At 34.9% G+C, this 21,182-nt stretch overlaps 1 protein-coding gene across 1 annotated transcript in view; it reads right to left on the bottom strand.

Annotated features, from left to right (window-relative positions):
- The window catches only part of HACD4 (3-hydroxyacyl-CoA dehydratase 4), a 39,609-nt gene extending 34,597 nt beyond the window's left edge, over nucleotides 1-5,012 (bottom strand). The window contains exons 1-2 of the mRNA XM_051995361.1: nucleotides 4,900-5,012; nucleotides 1,180-1,283 (exon numbers count right to left, since the gene is read on the bottom strand). Coding sequence (XP_051851321.1) covers nucleotides 1,180-1,276 — 97 coding nt within the window. The 5' untranslated portion in view covers nucleotides 1,277-1,283; nucleotides 4,900-5,012. The remainder of the gene's footprint in view (nucleotides 1-1,179; nucleotides 1,284-4,899) is intronic.
- Between the last annotated feature and the right edge of the window lie 16,170 nt (nucleotides 5,013-21,182).

Below are 21,182 nucleotides of genomic sequence, written 5' to 3'. Positions count from 1 at the left end.
AGTTAATGATGTGCCTGGGTATACATAATTAATAACATTGAGTTAGAATTGAATCCTCCAAAAAGAGATAGAAAGTCAGCCAAAACTCCAAAATTAAATACTTATATAATTTAGTTCTTATTTTAATTTAGTTTCAAGGCCAAAAAGGAATAAAATGCCTAGGTAGAATGGAAAGAACTTGAAAAGAGGGGACAAATTCTAATACTGTTTGTGTTGTGGGCTATGTGGACAAATGACTTAAATTCTTTTAACGTCAGTTTCTTCATCTTTAGAACGGGATACTATGACTTCTTAGGCTAAAAGATACAGTGGAATCAGGAAGATCAAAATTCAATTCCTACCTTTGATACTTAGTAACTACAGGGCCCTGAAGAAATCACTCAAACTCTATCAACCTCAAATTCCTCATCTGCAAAATGGGGATAATATCAGCAACTATGTTACAGAGTTTTTGTGAGGATTAACTGAGATACCATATATAAAGTGCCTTGTAAACCTGTAAATCCTATATAAATGCTAACTACTACTTACTACTACTACTACTACTACTACTACTATTGTTAAATATACAAAAGGGAATGTAAATATGAGCTATGATTATAAAATTATAACTGCTCTAGGCCTAAAATTATTCATTTGTACAGTGAGGATTTAAATGATTATTTCATTCCATTCTTCTGTTGGGCAGAAAGTCTGATATGTTGTTTTAAAAAGAATAGCTACTATTTCTATAGATTCTCCTATGTGTTTGTTACTATGTTAAGCACTTTATAATTATTATCTCATTTGATCTCATAACAACTTTGAAAGGTAAATGCTATGTGTATTGTCATTTCACAGTTGAGGCAACTTGTCCATGATCACATAGCGTATGTGTTTGAATCTGAATTTGAGCCAGGTCTTTCTTACTCCAGTTCCATCACTATTCATTGCAGATATTTTGATTTTATGCTGGTAAATTATACTGATCAAGAGGGAGACTCATAAAGGAGTTGAATTTGATGGATCTTTTAAGGATAAAATAAAAAAAGTTTGACTAGAAAAAGTAGAATAAACAACAATATCCTTGTGAGAGAAATGTAATGATAAAAGATGAACATAGAAATGAAAAATGTGTGATATGAACATGTGAAAAAAAGGTAAATGGTAAAAAAAAAAATAATAATCTGGTGATCTTACCTTTCCCAAATGAAAAAAATCTGACTGTCATATTTGTAAATATCCATGAGTGTCCACAGAACTGGATTAAATAATAAATGAAAAGATAGGTGTTCATCCTATACCTGTGAACACAGAGAACCTAAATTAAAAATTCTATTTGAAAAAATGCCCAAAAGATATAGGAAAAAAAGCATAAGAATATGACCTTTTCAAATTTGAGCAGATGAATTTACACCTTTATAAAAGGATCTAAAACTTTTGAGTAAATTATTTTTCACTATGCAAAAGACATGAGTTCAAGTAGTTCATTTTCATGCGAAAAGATCAGTAAAACAGCTGAACTACAAATAGAAATAATGAACTTGAGTTCTGGTATAGACTGCCTCTCTAATTTTTCTCCATTTACTCATTTGAATGAATTAATAGGAGAACCTTAAAGCTTAAAAAACTAGGTAATTTTGAGTTCCAGGCTAGATTTGGTGATTTGAAATTGTTTCATCATTGCCTGGTTTTGGCTTAGTCTTCAGGGATGAAAATTTGGGAAATGAACTGACAAATCACAGTGAGTTAGGATCAGGTCTTTCACTAGAAAACTCAAAAGAGTTTCTGAATGACAGTAATTAAACCTGAAGGATATTTAATGGGATTTCTTAAATCTTTAGCTTTTTGCCTGGGAGATGAAAAGTCTTAGAACTAAAATACCAAGGGAGCAGAAACCTATCCTTGTTCTGAAAGTATCAAGCAACAATCCAGTCAAGGATTGTAGCTGGATCTAGAGGAAGAAGAGGGTCATGAATAGCAACAGAAAGGTAACAGGGTTCTAGAAAGATTGCTTTTTTTTCCTTATGGGTACCAAAAAGTCTGTTTATTTTTTATTTGTTTTATATGCATATTATGTCTTTATAAGCAATGTTAACCACAGGCTTAAATGAGTTGAGTATACTAACTGGGAAAAGAGATTGTTTGAAGGGGAACTAACCCTAAGGAAGAGAAAGATGGGAATTAGCATATATGTGTTTTGCTAGAGTTAAGGTTTGACTAGGGACTCAGAGCTAAAAGAAAAAAAAAGAAAATTGCAGATTTGATATAACTTTCATTTATATCAGGAATCCTATGTGATGAAAAGGTAAACATTTCTTTAAAATTACATGAGAACCTTATCTTTTTCCAAGTAAACAAAAATTCATGAGTATTGACAGAACAACATAATATAACAGATGAAAAGAAAGGTATTTATCCTGTAGGAGTAGTCAATAGTAGAGTGAAGATAGGGTAAATGGGATTTGTCGAAAAACCCTGCTCACCCCATCCCACCAATAATCCAAACTAATTGTCCTAAAGATATCATATTTGTTTTTGTCACTCAAAAAAAAGACCATTAGTTCGAAAAATAATCCTGAATCTACCTTTCACTTTGTTACTTCAAATTTCACAACAATTTTTAAAGGAATTCCTAACAGATAGGATTGTTGTTGTTGTTGCAATACTATTGATATTGTTGTTCTTTTATTATTGTTGTTGTTATTGGCTATATGCACTTTTCATTCATTTTCTTTTTTTTCTAAGGGGATTATTTGAGTCACCACGGATAACTTTAAGAAAACCATAGTATGGGATAATGAAAAGAGCAATGGATTTGAAATCAGACAAGTAGTTTGAATCTGACTCTGATGCATATAATTTGTATTATTTTGGATAAGTCTTTTATGCTTTCTGAATTTTTCAAAATAAAAGAATGAGATTTAGATGAACTCTAGGTGCCTTCTAATTCTAATTTTGTGAGTGTAGGCTTTTGTTTTTGTGGTTAGTAGTAGTAGTATCAGGAGTAATAATTCTTAACTACTGGCTAATAGCTTAGGCTTGTTTAAACACAAATATTCTATGAATATTGCGACATTATTTCTTAATCCTTGATAAAAGTCTACTCTTTCAGTTCACTGAGAATTTAACAAAACAAAAACATTTTCTAAAGTTGTTACAAATAAACAGGGACCTTAAGACTTCAGAAAAGTCATGCTATGAAGATTTGGCAAATAAATACCTGTTAGAAGAATTCCTAGTCTGGTAAGTATTGAGTTACATAAATAACTGACTGGTTTATGGCTGTGATATAAGGACATGAAAGAAAATGCATACATGTGCTCTCAGACACAGTTGAGTGTTATTAGATTTGTTGTTACTTCTTTTCCTCTTTTAAAATCCTTTCCCCCCTTTTACAATGGATTTCAGAGTGAAAAAATATATTGTATTGTAAAAAACAAAATGCATCAATTAAAAAAAGGCTTCTAAGGTCCCTTTCAGTTCTGAATCTATGATCCTATGAACTATTGATTACACATAAAGGAATTCTGATTAAACACACTTTTAAATAGTGGAAAACTTTATAACCATATACAAATAATCTTCATTTCCCCTTTATATGTACATATACACATATGTACACTATATGTATATAAAAATTACACACACACACATACACACACACACAAGGAGCTTTGGAATGTACTATATTACTTTTAGTGTATTCACTCTCCAGCACCTGTGGAGGGAGTTTTGATAAGACTGATGTTAAAATAAATTTTCATTTATTAGTCAGATATAAACTGAGAAAAGTAGAGAGCCCAGAAATCACTCCCTCCTTTCCCCCAAAACTCTAACATAAACAAAACAGAGCCTGGTGGAATAAAAAGTATACCATAAGAGTCAGCATAGAACAATGAAAACCACCTGAATTTGGAATTAAGTGACCTAGATGGGAATCACAGCTCTGCCCCTTACTACCTATATTACTTTAGACATCCTATTATCCTATTAACCCTCTCTGGGGCTCAGTTTCCTCATGTGTAAAATGAGAGGATTGGATTGAATAGCTACCATGGCCTCCTCTAGCCCTAAATCTATGATGCTATAAGAAATATATGTAATCAAGCATAGAAAGTATAGAAATAATTAAAACGCTTCACATAAGAGTACAAAGTTAAGTGACGTGGTAGTAGTTTGGGGGTGATAGTGTAAACTGGGATCTGTTATCCTGGACAATCCAACCAGGACTCAAGGTGAAAAAAAGAATTCTACAGGAAACCTAGCTTCAAATCAGAGATCTGAATAACAGGGGGCTTGCTTGCACCGGACCTTCGCCTAACCTCCAACAGATGACACAATGACTGTCTAAAAGCCATTTTCTTTTTGAAAAATCTCTCTCTACTTAGCCCCAGCAACAGTTTATTTTGTCAGAAGCCTCAACTCTTCCTCATTTGTTTCCTACCTCCCTTCCTCCCACTCTGCCCATTCTCAAGACCATTACTTCCTCTAGCTTTCTTGGCATGAAAGCACAGAAAGGCTGGAGAAAGCCCAATCTGGAGGATAATGGGAGATGGCGGGTTGGCGAGGGATATGGATGATTCGTTTTGGAACTGTCAGGAGGCAGGAAGCATCTTGGCAACTTATCCTGATCCAAGATGCCAGTTAAAAGGCTATGCTCTATGCCTGTTTTTGTCTACTTCAACTCACCCTTAAATTCCCTTCTTTTCTCTCATGCCCCTTCTTTCCAAGCTATATTGCTCATGATAAAGTTACCAATAATTTGGGGATTCCACAGAAGTGGCGGATACAGTTGTACCCCAACTAGCTCAGCCCTGACGAGCTCCGCCCCACTCCGCCCAGTCTTGCCCTGCCTTCTCTTTTCCCCTTTTCTCCAGACTTTTCTCCTATCTTCACCCAATCCCCCAAAAGCCAGACCTTTGGCGCCCCAGCACCAGGGATCTCTGCGCCCTGAACCAGGGATCTCTGCGCCAGCGCAGGGTAGAGCTGTCACTGCCTCGGGCTGTGTTGGCTCAGTTCTGCTTTCCTCTGGGGAGGAAAGGAGTCCAGGGTAGGGGAAGAGGTGGAGCATCTAGGGCTACTACTCCGTGACCCCGCCCCTGCCCTTGACCGCCCAGCCTTTTCCCCTTTCCTCAGCTCCCTTATTTCCAGCCCCACCAGGAACCCTTTACGCAACTTGTGGGTGCCTTCAGCCTCTTTACCTCCCCCCTCTTCCGTACCCTTTAAAGGCATTTTCATTTTTTTTCTGCTTGCACCTCCGCTTCCCCCCTTTCCCCTCCTCCCCTCCCCACCAGTTGAACTTTTAGCATGGGTTTTGTGGAGACTGGCATTTCCCCCTCCCTCCCCACCCTTCAGTGAAGGGAAATTGGCTCTTTAGTGTCACGTTTTAAGAAACCGTCTGTAAAGGATCCTCCAAGGTTCCCCCTTCCAGACCTAATCTATGATTCTGTCATGCTGCCATGTTTGGGCCTCCTAGATCAAGGTGTGCATTGGCTCCAAATCCCAAATCCCAAATCTCTTGTTACTCTGGGATTCACTGGATGGTGAATGGTGATGTTCTGTAGTTATTTTCTCTGGGCATTTTACAGAAACTGACCATTTTCCATGTGATGGATTAGTGCATTCAAAGTTCTTTATTTGAAAGAGGTTCCAACTCCTCTTTGAAATCTGGGAAATAATGAATACTCTGGGTTTCAAGGAGTTGGGGGTCAAAGCAAGTACCAGTTAAAGAACACCTTGGAAAAAGCCATTTACTGTTTCTGACATGGAACATTTTCTCTCTCTGTCTCTCTTTTTCTATCTGTCTCTGTCTCATGCATTCTCTCCTCAGGGTCACCTCAAAGAATCTCTAGTTTCCTTCAAAGCGTCAAGGTTGCTAGCATGGATAACTGGAAGAATTGGTGGTGCCCTCAATAGTAATAACGGAAGTTCAGAAGAGGGGAGGGATTGGGGGAAATGGGAGTTCTATTTTGGACATGTTGAGGTTAAGTTGTCTATGGAATATTTCATTTCTGACAGGCAGCTGCTAATGCAGAGAATAGGGAGGCTGGTTAGGGCAAGATAACTAGATCTGAGAGGCATCTGTGTATAGATGATTGTTGAATCTTTAAGAACAGAGTAGATCCCTTGGGGATACAGTATAAAGGATTGCAGAAGCTTTTCCAGGATTTGATACTACTGAGAAGTGCCACCTTCTGTTTCCTTAAGCACATAGTAAGTGCTTAATAAATACTCATTCCTTTCCCCTTTCTGGTTTGGACTTCTCTAGGCTGCACCTTTGCCGGCTTCTATTTGCTTCTATTCAGTTTGTCTTCCTTATATGATTCAATTTTACTATTTGCCATAAGGTTAGACAGGGATGGAGAATCTTAACAATCTAATTGCCAACCTTCCTCAATGAACTTGATTCAAGCCACAGAAAACCTACCTAAATTCATTCCTCAATTAACTTATTCCCACTCATGATTCTGAACCCTTAGACAAGCTGTCATCATACAGACAACTACTCCCCCCCCTTCTCTCACTGCATTTTTCCCATCCCCCAAAAATGGGAATTTTCACATTCTCCTCAACTCTAACCCTGCACACACACACATTAGATCTATTTACTCCTCCCACTGTTATCTGGAATGGCTGATCCAGTTAAAGTTGCTTTCGCCTTTTTCTTTCTTTCCTACTCTTTCCATCTTCTGACTCTCAGTGAGTTTCACTCATTTCTACTCCCTTTGTAGTAGAGGAGCTAGAATGTTCATTGCTCACAGTTTTCGCTTATATCACCATAACTCAGTAACTTCTATTCTTTTGAGGTTCATTTGATTCATATTTATCAGCTGATCAAGATTCCGGGAGCTTTTATCTACCTGTCCACCTGGGCGTTATTTTATCTTCTTCAATGAATTCAGTGCTTAGCTTACCTTATCTGGCTCATTCCCAACTCCTACTCCCATACCCACTATAAAGTCAGCGGACTTTAACAAGTATATTGAGACTCTCTCAAATGCCTTAATTTGTCAGTTCCTCAATTTAATTTCTCATGACATATTGCTCTATTTTACTTTAGCTACTCAAAGAAAGAATCTTTGATCTTGCCATCAACCCTGTGTTCTACTTTGATGGTTTTTTAAGTTAAATTTGAACAAAAAATTTATATTTTCTCCCTCCCACTTGCCTATTAGTGGAAAGAAATAAAAGGGAAAAAAATCCTTATAGCAAATACGAATAGCCAAACAAAACTAATTCATACGTTGGCCATGTCCAAAAAAAATACACCTCAATCTGTAGCCTTCAAATCTATCACCTCTCTTCTAAGAGGTGAGTAGCATCCTTCATCATGGTTCTTCTATGATTCCCACTCTCTCTATCTTCAATTTTTCTCTGTTTACTAGCTGCTTCCATACTCTCTACAAACATGTCCATGTCTCTCTCATCTATAAAAAATCCTCACTTGATGCATTTAACCCTCCTAGATATTATCCTACAACTCTCTTTTGTGGCTAACTTCCTTGAGAAGGTTGTCTACAAAGGTACCTCTTACTTCCTTTTCTCATTATCTTCTTTAATCTTTGTAGTCTTTATGTCTCATTCAACTGAAACTCTTCTCTCCAAATTAACCAATAATCTCTTAGTTGTCAAATCTAATGGCCTTTCTCAGTCCTCATCTTTCTTGATTTCTCTTGCAGCCCTTGACTCAGATATAAGCCCTTGACTTAGGCCCTCTTCTTTTCTTCTTCTACTTTGTTTGCTGATCTCTTTAGCTCCTATGTAAATGTCTCTCATATTTACTCATTTAACCCTATACTATCTTATAACCTCCAGTCTTGCATCTCAAGCTGCCTATTGGATATCTTGAACTGGATGTCCATAGACATCTAAAAATCAACAGAAAAATCCAAAATAGAACTCATTATCTTTCCCCCCAAACTTTCCCTTCTTCCCAACTTGTGGAGCAAAAAGGTTACAGGAATATTTATGGCTTTAGTTGTCTATATACAATTGCACAAAATATGAATACTAAACACAGTGAGTTGCATCTCCTAATGTAAAGAAACACATCTGACCACATGAGTAACACAGAAACTTGGTTGGTTGGGACTTCTTAACCAAAAAACACTTAGCAAGCACTCTTGGATGTGTCCCCCAGAATCTGGAATTTTGTTTCTTTGTCAAAGTAGAAGTGAATACTGTTTCTTTTCTCCAGAATTTCTACATATGGTCACACAGAGTCTCATTGGCATTCTTTTCACCAATTAATAGAGTGCTATTCAAAATGTTCTAAGTTTAAAAGCCGAGTTTAAAAAGATACAAGAAACCCCTGTTTTCCTTATATTTTTCACTTTCCTCAATTCTTTTTTTGAGGTTTAGCATAGGTGATGCCATTCTAATGAGAACAGTATTTTGCGTTTAGCATTCATCCTCTGTCACCTGCTCTTACTTCCATCTTTTGCACAGAACTTTTTCAAATCTAAATTTTTTGATCATTTTTATGTTAGAACTTCCTATCCCAGAGTACAGCCAAGATGGTAGCAAAAAGGTTAGGGACTCACCTGAACTCTCCTAAATTCTCCTTTAAAGAACTTTAAGTAACACCTCAAAACAAGTTCTAGAATGGCAAAACCCACAAAAGGATGGGATGAAACAATTTTTTCCAGCCAAAAGAAACTCGGAGAGTTATCAGGAAAGGTCTGTCTCAGTGAGGTTAGAGTAGAACACAGTTCGGTGCTAGCCAAACCTGACAAGACAGCAGCTTTGGAGTTTTTCAGCAAACCAACAGCAGGCCTTGGAGACAAATGAATCAGCAGCAGTAGCTTTTGGAGCTCTCAATATACAGAAAATAAAGCGGTCACACAAATGGCCAAAAGGAAATTACAAGGATCCTTTTGCTGACCCTGAATACAGGATTCTATTGCATTGCCCATATGTGGATTTGGGTTGAAATCCTAAGTTTCAGTGCCAGGGTGAGGAGGAACACCAATATACCAGAACTTTTGACTTCATCAGGGTAGGGACCATGGTCACAGTTTCAGGGCAGAAAAGAGTACATATTGTCAATCACAAAACAACCTATAGGTCAGGAAAGCATTGGCTATACCTCTCTTTAGATTATGCTGTCTTAGAAGAACTGAAAATTCAATTCCCAAAACTAGCTCTGAAAACGGCTATCCAAAAAAATCTTGGGACAGTGTTCCCTTCACCCTAAAAGCAAAGCCAAATTTTAACATAAAGCTAAAAGTCAAGGAATAGACTGGAAAAATTGGCAAATAATAAAAAAGGAACCTCTCCATAAAAGTTACTGTGACAACAGCGAAGATTAAAACATAAATTTAAAAGAAAAGAACAGTTAAAAATGCTATATCTAAAACCTCAAAGAAAAATGTGAATTGGTCTCAAGCCATGGAAGAGCTCAAAAAGGATTGTATTTTTGAAGGGAGAAACTGATTTTTATTTTCAATCAAATAAGAAACAACAAGTTTTTCAACATTTTCCCACTTAATAGCATTTTTTTTCCAATTACATGTAAAGATAGTTTTCAACATCTATTTAAATAAGATTTTGAATTCCAAATTTTCTTCCTCTTTTCCCTTTACCTTCTTAAGATGACAAGCAATCTGATATAGGTTTCATATGTTAAGCATATTTTCACATTAATCATGATGTGAAAAAAGAAATAGAACAAAAGGAAAAACACAAAAAGAAAGTGAAAATAGTATGCTTTAATCTGCTTTCAGACTTCATTAGTTCTTTCTCTAGATATAGATAGCATTTTTTATCATGGGTCTTTTGCAATTGTCTTGTATCATTGTAGTGTTGAGAAAAACTAAGTATAACATAGTTACTCATCACATAATGTTATTATTACAATGTACAATGTTTTCCAGTTTCTGCTCATATCACTGATATTACTCATGTAAATCCTTCTAGGTTTTTCTGAAATCTGCCTACCTATCACTTCTTATAGCATTATAGTATTTAACGACATCTTATAGTACTCCATTATATTCATATACCACAACTTATTTAGCCATTCCTCAATTGATGGATATTCCCTCAATTTCCAGTTTTTTTGGTATAAATATTTCCAAAGCCCTTGCCTTCAATAAGCTGATCAAATTGATCAACTTATCAAGATACCACTTCTGCCACTAAGCTCTTTAAATTCTTGCGCAAGACACTGATTTCTTGATTATTCTTGTTTTTTTTTTTTTTTTTTTGGGTGGGGGGGGGACTTCTATGAATCACTAGATATGAATAGAAGTCTTCTGGTTACAAAATTTTTTTCCTATTTTTTTATTACAGCTTTTTATTTATAAAACATATGCATGGGTAAGTTTTTCAATATTGACCCTTGCAAAACCTTCTGTTCCAAAATTTCCCCTCCTTTCCTCCACCCTCTCCCCTAGATGGCAAGTAGTCCAATATATGTTAAATATGTTAAAATATATGTTAAATCCAATACATGTATACATATTTATACAGTTACCTTGCTGCACAAGAAAAATCGGATCTAGAAAGAAAAAAAAAACCTGGTTACACATTCTAAGACAGAATGGTCACTTCCTTTCATGGTTTCCATAATTTCACATTAGCAATCACTTCCTCTTTGTTGGTAAGAATCAGGTCTGAATTACAGTTTCCCATTGTTGGTTTCTCAGTCTTTTGAAAGATGAAATTGTCATTAAGCTAAATCAAGAAATTATTAATTGTGCTGCTTTGGGCAGAAATAGGGCTCTGACAAATGTTCAGAGTACTGAAATCTCCTCTGAGTACTAAATAAACCTCTGTGATAGTTTTGTGATCAGCTTTATGCTAAGTCCCTTGTTTTGCTAGCCTACAAAAGTAGTGTCGAATTCAAATAGAAACAGATCTATCTATGTTGCATTGTATTTTCATTTATTTTGTTAAATATTTCCCAATACATTTTAATTTGGCACATGCTTGGGAGTGTTGTGGGCTGTATGTTTGATACTTCTGATCTACAGGATAGTCTGTTGACAATATTGCTTCTGTTGATCCTCTCCCACATTCTCTCTTACGTTTATTCCCTCTGATTGTTAGATTTTTTTTTCTATGAAATATCTTTTATCTACCCTGTTTCTTTGAATTTTAAAAAAAAAAAAGCCAAATTCCAATCATGGTTCTTTCCCCAGCAGATCTCAGTGATACTTTTCAGTTTATATTTGCTTACTTAAATTATGATATCCAGTTCATCTGGATATCACCCATTTTTGAATGATATTTAGTTCTCCTATTTGTTTCACTTTCCTCTTCTACCATCCAAAGAAGTATGTCTCATCCCCTCCACCCTGGCTCTTAATTCCACTTTCTCATTCCTTCCACTTTTAGGCCATCAACTCTTGCCTCTCTCTATCTCAACCTGTCCCTTTCTACTGATTCTTTGTAAATATACTCAATTCTCCCTTACAAAATTAGTAATATCAAGGATACTACCACTGTCACAGCAAATCCCCCAAAGTATGTATATAGTCCATCATCCATTCAATGATAGTGGTGGTGGGATAACATTAAAGTAAGAGAATGTCAACAAGGGTGATTTGTAGTGGAGATTTTGAGGGCCTTGAGATCATGGTGTTTGCAGTGAAAGTTCTGTAGAAGCTCTCAAATACTGATAAATTGATCTCTGGTGACTGATTGAATAAGCACACTGGTCACTGTGATGTAATTGTTTCTAAGAATCACAGAAGGACATGAGAAAGTATGAAGTTAAAGGTAGGCTATATTTGAAACCATCATGATAATCAGCCTGATATGGAAGAAGGCTGAGAGATTTGTGCTTTTTTTGTGTGTTCTGGTACCAGAAAGCATTGTAGTTTTTGTTAGAATATACTGGAGAACTGCTGAAATACACGGGAGCCACCTGACTGTGGCTGCTGGAGATCCAACCCAGAATGAATCTCCTCTTGTGAGAAGATGATACAAGGAGACTGAGAGGGAGTTGCTGTTCTTTGACCTCTCTCACTAAGAGACCGTTGCATTGTCTGACCTCTCTCTTCTCTTCCCTCTGCTTCCAATTTATCTCCTTCCTAGTCTGAAATACCTGTGTCAGCAAAGACTGCCCAACAGCTCCTTCAGATGTTATGATCCACAACTCTGGAGGCTCTTGGATAATTGACCTGTCCCTTAACAAGTTTTTATAAAAAAACAATTTAGACATTGGTTTTACTTAGTAGGCAGTCATAAGCTTGATTTCACTGTTTACCCAGAAGCTTTGACTTGACTGGTTTGCTACTTTGACTGGTTTGTCCCTCCTTAAACAAATTGGTGGCATTCTATTCAAGAGCTAATAGTATTAGTGCCAAATAGCGATACCCAATCAGTTTTGACCCTATTGTAGTTCAAAATTTTCAGACTCAAACTCATCAATCTCAGACTCTCCAGTAGCAGGGGCTACAGGAATGGGGATAAAATATATTGGAACCACACCTGGCTAAAATTCAATGGAACAAATTAGAAATTTGTTCTTAACAACTGGAAATGCTTCAGTACAGATGGCTCTCACCATTAAAATAGGAAACCCATGAGTGCAAGTGAAATGGACCAAATATATTGTGTAATTTCCTTATATACTAATACTGTACAATAACAAAATTCATCTTGAAACAAAAGCTTCATCCTGCTTTGTTTTATGTAGGAAAATAAGAACCAGAATTATTTTGCAAAATTTTGATGTATTTCTGCTAACAATATATAAAAAACAATCTATAAAGCCTTCTAATAATATAACATGTTAAAATATATGTTAAGAATATATATAATATATAATAACATATGTATGTTATATTATATCACAATATAACACATATTAAAATATAACAATCTAATAAAGGCCTTTATTATTTTATTATCCTATAAAGGATAGTCTCATTTATTTTTCTACTATTCTCACATTAGAGACATTACATTTTTGTTAAAAGTATTGCTTTTGCAATTGTAAAAGTAGTTGATTTTTTTCTCATCTCCTGCCCTTGAACAAGGAATGTTTTCTTACTCTGATAATAAATCTTGCCACTTATATTCTAAACACTCCCTTTTTAATCCCTTGAATGGTTTTCCTCTGTCTCTAACCATTCCCTGTCCTGTGAAATGCTTTACTTTTCTATCCTAGGCTGACATAGAATGTTGCTGATTACCTAAGTATTCTAAGCAGACATGAAAGGTTATAAAAACCAAATCTGTATCACAGGAATACATATTTGTTATCAATAAGAACAGATTCCTTAGCATTATAATAAATCTTATTAATTTTAATTTGGTGTCTTACCAGACTCATAATCATAGGATCCCTGCTAATAGGTATACACCTCTCCCAAGGGTCAAGAAAATTCCCTGATAATTTCAACAATACCCCCAGCTCCAAGTCATACAACAATATTACTGGCTATTGCAGGGAAATAATGAAAAACATTTACATTGTTAAGTCTATTTTAGATGAAATAAAATATTAAATTTGGGAGCTATTATAATCTAAAGAGAAAAGTTGAAGAATCTCAAGTAACTGAAGTTTTTTATTCAATATAAATTCCCCAAATTGTACTTAATAATGAAATAGACAAAGTTGCGCTGAAATTCCAAAGAATTTTGAAAAGGAAATGGGCATACTTAGACTGGAATTCTGAAAAGGCTTTTAGAGAGAGTAGTTTAAGGCTAATTATTTTAAAAATAATAAAAAAAATAACCTTGTATCTGCTATAATCATGATAAATGAACATATCTCACTGTGTTTGACAGACAATATCAAGCCATTTTAGGACTACTACATAGTAGATGTCGCTGTCATGGTGGTAAGAATTATAAAAGAAGGAATCCAGGTAGAGTGATCCCAGGAATACCTCTATGGAGAGGTATCGTACACCATCATGTCAGATGTAATGTGAGAAAGTTATTAAAGATGTGCAAAATAGGATTAGAACATTATATTGTAATGGTCTGAGGCTTGAGTTGATGCACTGAGGTCCCAAGCACATGAGGCTAAATAGTAATTGGACCATAATCTATTAATATATAAGCTTGGAGAAAGAATGGCTCCCGCCCACTCTTTGTGCAAGTCCTGATGTGTTGTATAGGAAATGAAGATTTTGGTGGGTGGAGGCAGGGGAGTGGAAAAGGAAGGGGAAGGAGAGACTTTTGGGATTGCCATTGCAACGGTTTGCTCAGCTCAGATCGCTCTCTGCTAGCTGGCTTCCTGTCGCAGCGGCCCACATTGCTATAGCAATCTTTCTTGCCCATATTGCTATTGCAATCTTTATTCACCTCTTCACTTCAATAAATATTGAAGATTTTTCCCTTAACCTGAATTCCTGACTCCAGCTGATTTTAAATACGCGGTCTTTACATTATATGAGTGTCTGGATAGAATATTCACTAGAGAGTTTAAATGTCATATTACCCTATTAAAGATAATAAAGTGAAAGATATGTAAATGATGGGGGTAAAGAAAGAGGAAGCATATTAGAAATTTTTTATTCCTTTAATAGAAAATTGAAAGTAAAAGTAAAAAAAGAATACAAAGATCTGAAGCTGTAAATTAGGACACCTAAGCAGGCCTAGGGCAGATTGAATTAATGTTCTGTCCCTCTCCAATCCATTACCACAGCAATCTGTGTTATTGCAAGTCAGAACACAATGAGAACAGGTATATTAAAGCTAACTTCCACAGGTGAATAACAAACAACAACAATAACTCGCTTTAAGGTTTGCAAAGTACTTTACACATGTTTCATTTGATCCTCACAACAATCCTATGAGGAGAAATATTATCATAATCCTCATTTTGTAAATGAGGAACCTGAAGGAAGGCAAAATTAAGTGAATTGCCCAAGATTACACAGATTTGGATTTTAGGTGTGAGTACTTTGGGCAAGGAATGTAGAATACTCTATTACTTGAACAAGGAAATTCTGAAGTACCCATAGAAACTTTGTGAGGTTTGTTTTTCTCAAGGATCACTGAGCATGTTTTTAGTCAAGTAACTGCTTCTCACTCTTAAGTTCTAAACAATTCATTTTACAAGATGTAGAAATCCTTCTGAAGACAAGTGCAAAGAACATAATACTTTAATATCAATCAAAAACTTCATTTTGGAGACTTGAGAAGTAAAGAGATCAAGGAAGGAGAATAAAAAATTTCTGCTCTCCTCCAAGCAATATACATCAAACATAAACATATTGAGGAGAAAAGCTATAACTGAATACCTCAAGAGACTTACAGGCATATTAAAATTCAAGTTTTACGTGAAGAACACATTTAAAACCATTAACATTTATGTAGTACTAGTCTTAATGTACACTCTTGGAATTATAGTATGGACCACAACAGATTTGGAAAGTATCTTAACAAAAACCCATATGAAATGAATAAAAGCAGTGATAGAGAACTACTTCCATACCAAAAAAGGAGTAAGAGGATTGATAAGCATTTTTAGAGTACATGAGAAACAAATCAGAACTTTAAGAATAAGAAGATATTATCTTACTAAATAATTGTAAAGGCTGATAATAGACATATGTTATGGATTTGTCATATATATTAAGCAAAATGGTTTGTTCCCATATGGAACTTATGAAACAACTTAAAATACATGAGTATAGTCAAAAAAATCTTTCATGGGCAACACCAACAAAAATATAAAAGAAATGGCTGAGCTATATAAATTTGTCTAGAAATGGAGGGGGGTTTATGGCAATTCAGAACCAGGTCATTTCTTTTTTTTTCTTTTTCTTTTTTTTTTTTTTTTTTTTGGCTGAGGCGATTGGCGTTAAGTAACTTGCCCAGGGTCACACAGCTAGGAAGTGTTAAGTGTCTGAGGTCAGATTGAACTCAGGTCCTCCTGACTTCAGGGTTAATGCTCTTTCCACTGCCCCAACTAGCTGCCCCAAACAGGTCATTTCTATCAGAAATTATGAAAGGGTTATTCTTAAGAAATCCAGACTTAGTTATTAGTGTAGATTTTGCAAGGATAGAAAGGAAACAGAATAACATATTATTGCAAGCTGTAAAAGTTTAGCACCTACTGAATAGCTAGTAAAATATGATCTGGAATTATAGAATCTAGAATCAGCAAGAATTATTGCTCAGAAAGTCACTGCCGTGGACTCACAGACAACAGCCCCCCATGGTACAAATACAATTCTCAAAATATTCTAGAGCAGAGGTACTAAACTTCTTTCCCAAGGCCCAGAAAACATTCAAGTATAGACTTCACCAGCTGAAATGTAAATGGGAAATGTTTAGCAAAATAAATAAAAATAAAATACAACATAGATGATGTAAATTTATGATTTTTTATATCAGTAACTGACCTTCAGTGATATGTTTTCTATTTGTCCTAGAAAACTCAATCAAAAAGCTAGTTTTCTGGTCATCTAGGTGTAACATCAGTTCATAGAAACTTAGGAAGAATGTTGTAAGAGGTGTCACCATTCCAAATATTCAATTTCCAAATTAAGTCAAATGACATTAAAAACACAAAGACCTAAAAGAGATCAAAATCATGAGAGAGTAGGATGAAGCATACTTTCCTGTCATCCTTTTTGCTGTTGGAGTTGTACAGAAGATACTTCTAATCCTACAGAAAATGAGTTTACTTCTTCATATTAATTTAATTACAAAAAACAGTTATTTTATTTTCTGTGGAAATAATTCCTGAACTATTTTTATGAAGAATTCAATAAATAGATTAAAAAAAAAGAAATCTCAATTCTAATACTTCCTTCATTTTCATATTGTGATGAGAGGTTGGAGAAAAAAAGAAAATACCTATGTGAGTGAGTAATACATAGTGGGAAGGGCTCTTGCTATACTATGGATTGGGTAAGCATCTATGTGATGCAACTGCTCCTAAGAGTCACAGATATAGTCAGTTAGAAAGAATATGCTGGAGTGATTGTGAATATAAATTGCCACATCTCTTTCTGGTTCAACCATTTCCATCAGGGTATATAGACTCAAATTATTTTCACCTGCTTTCTTATACAAATCCTAAGCAGTGTTCTCTTTATATAAATTCACATTACACAAATTTAACTTTATATAAAGAATTCTGAAAGAAATCTGCATTCCAAAAAATTCCTGTATGTTAACTTTACTGCCCATTACTACACTCTTTTTCTTTACTCCTCCCTGGCATTTACCTCTCTACTCCCTAAAAAACTCTCCACATGAAAGCAGAAGAACAGACTATGATCTCCTCCCTCATTGGGATCTTGGTTTGAGATCTCTAGCACAGAGAGGAGACCATTGTCCCCTCCACTCAAAAGCATGTCTCTCTTCCTCTAATAAGCACTTGACTACCATGTGTCTGTCCCTGCCCTGTAGGTAGTCCAACCTACCTTGTCTGTGTCCATGTCTGGCCACTAGGCATCTGTCCTCCTTTCCTGCTATGTTCCTTTTTTTTTTTTTTTTTTGCTTCTCTGTTCTTGGCCCCCAGATAGCCTTAAACTCTGTCAATAAAAATAATACTTTAAGTAGAGGTCTATGAACTTATGTAAATGAAGAATAAACTAGCCTATTAACTATTTCCTAAACATGCTTAATATTTATTGGCTTCCATGTTTTTTGCTTAGGTCAGTTCTTCTGCCTGAAATCCCTTAAGAAAAATTCTACCCATTCTTCTGATCCCACTTTAAAATGCTATATCCTCTTTGAAACTTTCCTGGCCATAGGTGAGTGTTCTCACCTAAATATTTATAATATCCTATTTTTATCACTCATATGGTACTTGTAAAATACTCTATTATATTTCAATTATTTGCATTTGTGTTATTTCCCTTGCTAGATTAAAAGGTTTTCAGTGCCACAAAAGATTTTATGTAGTTTCCATACTGTCTAGCACTATGTCTAGCACACTAGAAGGATTCAATAATATTCTATGGAAGCTGTTTCTGGCTCTCTCTTAACCTGGAGATCCATAGCATTTTGTCTTCCTCCCTTGGTGTTAATGACAGAGATTTCAACTGTTCCTGCCTTTTGGCTACACTCAGCAGCAATTAAAATACTATTCATCAACCCAGAGAAAGCTAACGGGAAACAGAGAATATATGTTGATGGGGATGACTCCCTGTATGCATATCCAGATGCAACCTCACATGGTTTAGTACCAAGCAGAGAATATTGCATATGCTTTAAACATCAGAACCTTATCAACCATGGTAAATGAATGAATGAATCAAAAAGCTACATTTGAATTATATATTTCTATGATAGATGATGAATTCTCAATTGTGACAAAATAATCTTTCTAGGGTGAGGCATAATGGCACAATAGATAAAAGGCCAGTCTTTAAGTTAGGGAAGACCTAAGTACAAGTTGTGCCTCTTATATATATACTAATTGTGTGACCATAGGCAAATCATCTGTTTTAAAATATATATTTATTTGATATTTTATTTTGCCCCAATTACATGCAAAAAAGTTTTTTTTAGCAGTGTATGATTTTTTATTTCTAGAGAGTAATATGAATAATAATAAAATTAGGTTAGGAATCTCAAGTATTTCATTATTTTGAACTCTTCTGGAATCTCCTGTTAAGAAAACTTATGCCAGTATTTTGTTCTTGACAAGAATCCTTTTATTTTATTTTATTTTTTGAATACTTTCTCTTTTATTAAAAAAAAGGATAATAGCTATTTATAAAAACTTTTTAAATATTATTTACAAACTTTTTTGAATTCCAAATTCCTCCCTTTCCATCCCCTTCATTGAGAAAACAAGCAATTTGATATATTTGCAGCTATGTAAAATACATTTCCATATTAGCCATGTTATAAAAGAAAACAGATTTAAAAAAAACAAGAAAAATAAAGTTAAAAATATATGCTTTGATCTGCATTCAGACTCTATCTTTTTTTTTTCCTTTCTGGAGATGGACAGCATTTTTCATTTTAAGTCTTTCAAATTTGTTTTGGAATAGCTAAGTCATTCACTGTTGGTCATGCTACATTGTTGCTATTATTGTGTACAATATTCTGGTTCTGCTCATTTCAATTTGTATCAGTTCATGTAGGTCTTTTCAGCATCATTTCTTTTAGTACAATCTCATTCCAACACATTCATATACCACAACTTGTTCACCTATCCCCAATTAATGGGCATCCCTGAATTTCCAGTTCTTTGCCACTAAAGAAAGAACTGCTATAAATATTTTTCTATATGGAGTTTCTCTTTCTTTCCTTCTTCCCTTACACTCTTTCTTTTTTCCTTCCTTTCTTTCTTCCTTTTCTTTCTTTTCTCTTTGGGATACAGATCTACCAGTGATATATTCATAGGCAAATTATTTAGTCAATAAATACTGCAAAAAACTCAGGAAGATTTTGTCACAGGTAGGTAAGTTATTTGCACTGATGGAGGGCATTTCCACAACAGAAATTTCCCATACCAATGAAAACACAACTCCAGAACCCCTAACAAAAATCTTTCCTAAAAAATAGCCCTGATTATGTTATTTCCCTGTTCAAAAATCTTTACAAAAATACCGTCTCTAATCAGGGCTTCTTAACATGGATATATATGTGATGGACTCTTGGCAGCCTGATTGAAGACTATGAACTCCTCTTTTGAATAATATTTTTCAATGCATAAAATAAATCACATAAGATTAGAAAGGAAATCAACTGATTTCAAAACAGATTTTTTTTTTTTAAATCAAGTTAATGGACTCCAGGTTAAGAACTCTTGCTCTAAAAAGAAATACAAAACTTTCTCAGTCCATATTACAAATGCTTCACATTCTGGCTTCAGACTTCATTTTTTTATTATAGCTTTTTATATACAAAACATATGCATGAGTAATTTTTCAACATTGACTCTTGCAAAAACTTCTGTTTCAATTTTTCCCCTCCTTCCCTCTATCTCCTCCCCTAGATAACAGATAGTCCCATACATGTTAAATATGTTAAAGTATATGTTAAATACAATACATGTATAGCTATCTTGTTGTACAAGAAAGATTGAATTTAGAAAGAAGGTAAAAATGACCTAAGAAGAAAAAACAAAAATGCAAGCAAACAATAACAGAAAGAGTGAAAATGTTATGTTGTGGTCCATACTCATTTCCCAATGTTCTTTCTCTGGGTGTAGCTGGTTCTGTTCATTACAGATCAATTGGAACTGATTTGGATCCTCTCATTGTTGAAGAGAGCCACATCCATCAGAACTGATCATGATGGAGTATTGTTGTTGAAGTGTATAATGATCTCCTGGTTTTGCTCATTTCACTTAGCATCAGTTCATATATGTCTCTCAAGCCTTTCTATATTCATCCGCCTGGTCATTTCTTATAGAGCAATAACATTTCATAACATTCATATACCACAATTTATTCAGCCATTCTTCAATTGATGGGCATCCATTCAGTTTTCAGTTTCCAGTTTCTAGCCACTACGAAAAAGGTTGCCACAAACATTTTTGCACATATGGATCCCTTTCCCTTCTTTAATACCTCTTTGGGATATAAGCCCAGTAGTAACACTTGCTGGATCAAAGGGTATGCACAATTTGATAACTTTTTGAATACAGTTCCAAATTGCTCTCCAGAATGGTTGGATCCATTCATAACTCCACCAACATTGCATTAGTGACCCAGTTTTCCCATATCTTCTCCAACATTTGTCACTATCTTTTCCTGTCATCTTAGCCAATTTGAGAGGTGTCTAGTAGTATGTCAGAGTTGTCTTAATTTGCATTTCTCTAATCAATAATGATTTGGAACACCTTTTCGTATGGGTAGAAATAATTTCAATTTCATCATCTGAAAATTGTCTGTTCATATGCTTTAACTATTTATCAATTGGAGAAAGGCTTGAATGTTTTCCTGTAAACTATAAAATGTACCTGTAAAAATGTTTTCTCAGTTTATTGCTTCCCTCCTAATCTTTTAGTAATATTACTTTTATTTGTACAAAAGCTTTTTAACTTAATATAATTGAAATTTTCTATTTGTGATCAATAATGACCTCTAGTTCTTCTTTGGTCACAAATTCCTTCCTCCTCCACAGGTCTAAGAGGTAAACAATCCTATGTTCTTCTAATTTGTTTATAATCTCATTCTTTATGCCTAGATCATGAACCCATTTTGATCTGATCTTGGTGTACAGTATTGTGTGGTTCAATGCCTAGTTTCTGCCATACTAATTTCCAATTTTCCCAGCAATTTTTGTCAAATAATGAATTCTTATCCCAAAAGCTGGGG

Source organism: Antechinus flavipes, chromosome 1, assembly GCF_016432865.1.
Source record: "Antechinus flavipes isolate AdamAnt ecotype Samford, QLD, Australia chromosome 1, AdamAnt_v2, whole genome shotgun sequence".
NCBI lineage: Eukaryota > Metazoa > Chordata > Mammalia > Dasyuromorphia > Dasyuridae > Antechinus > Antechinus flavipes.
Note: the sequence above shows the minus strand (reverse complement) of the source record. Positions and strands in the feature narration are given on the sequence as shown.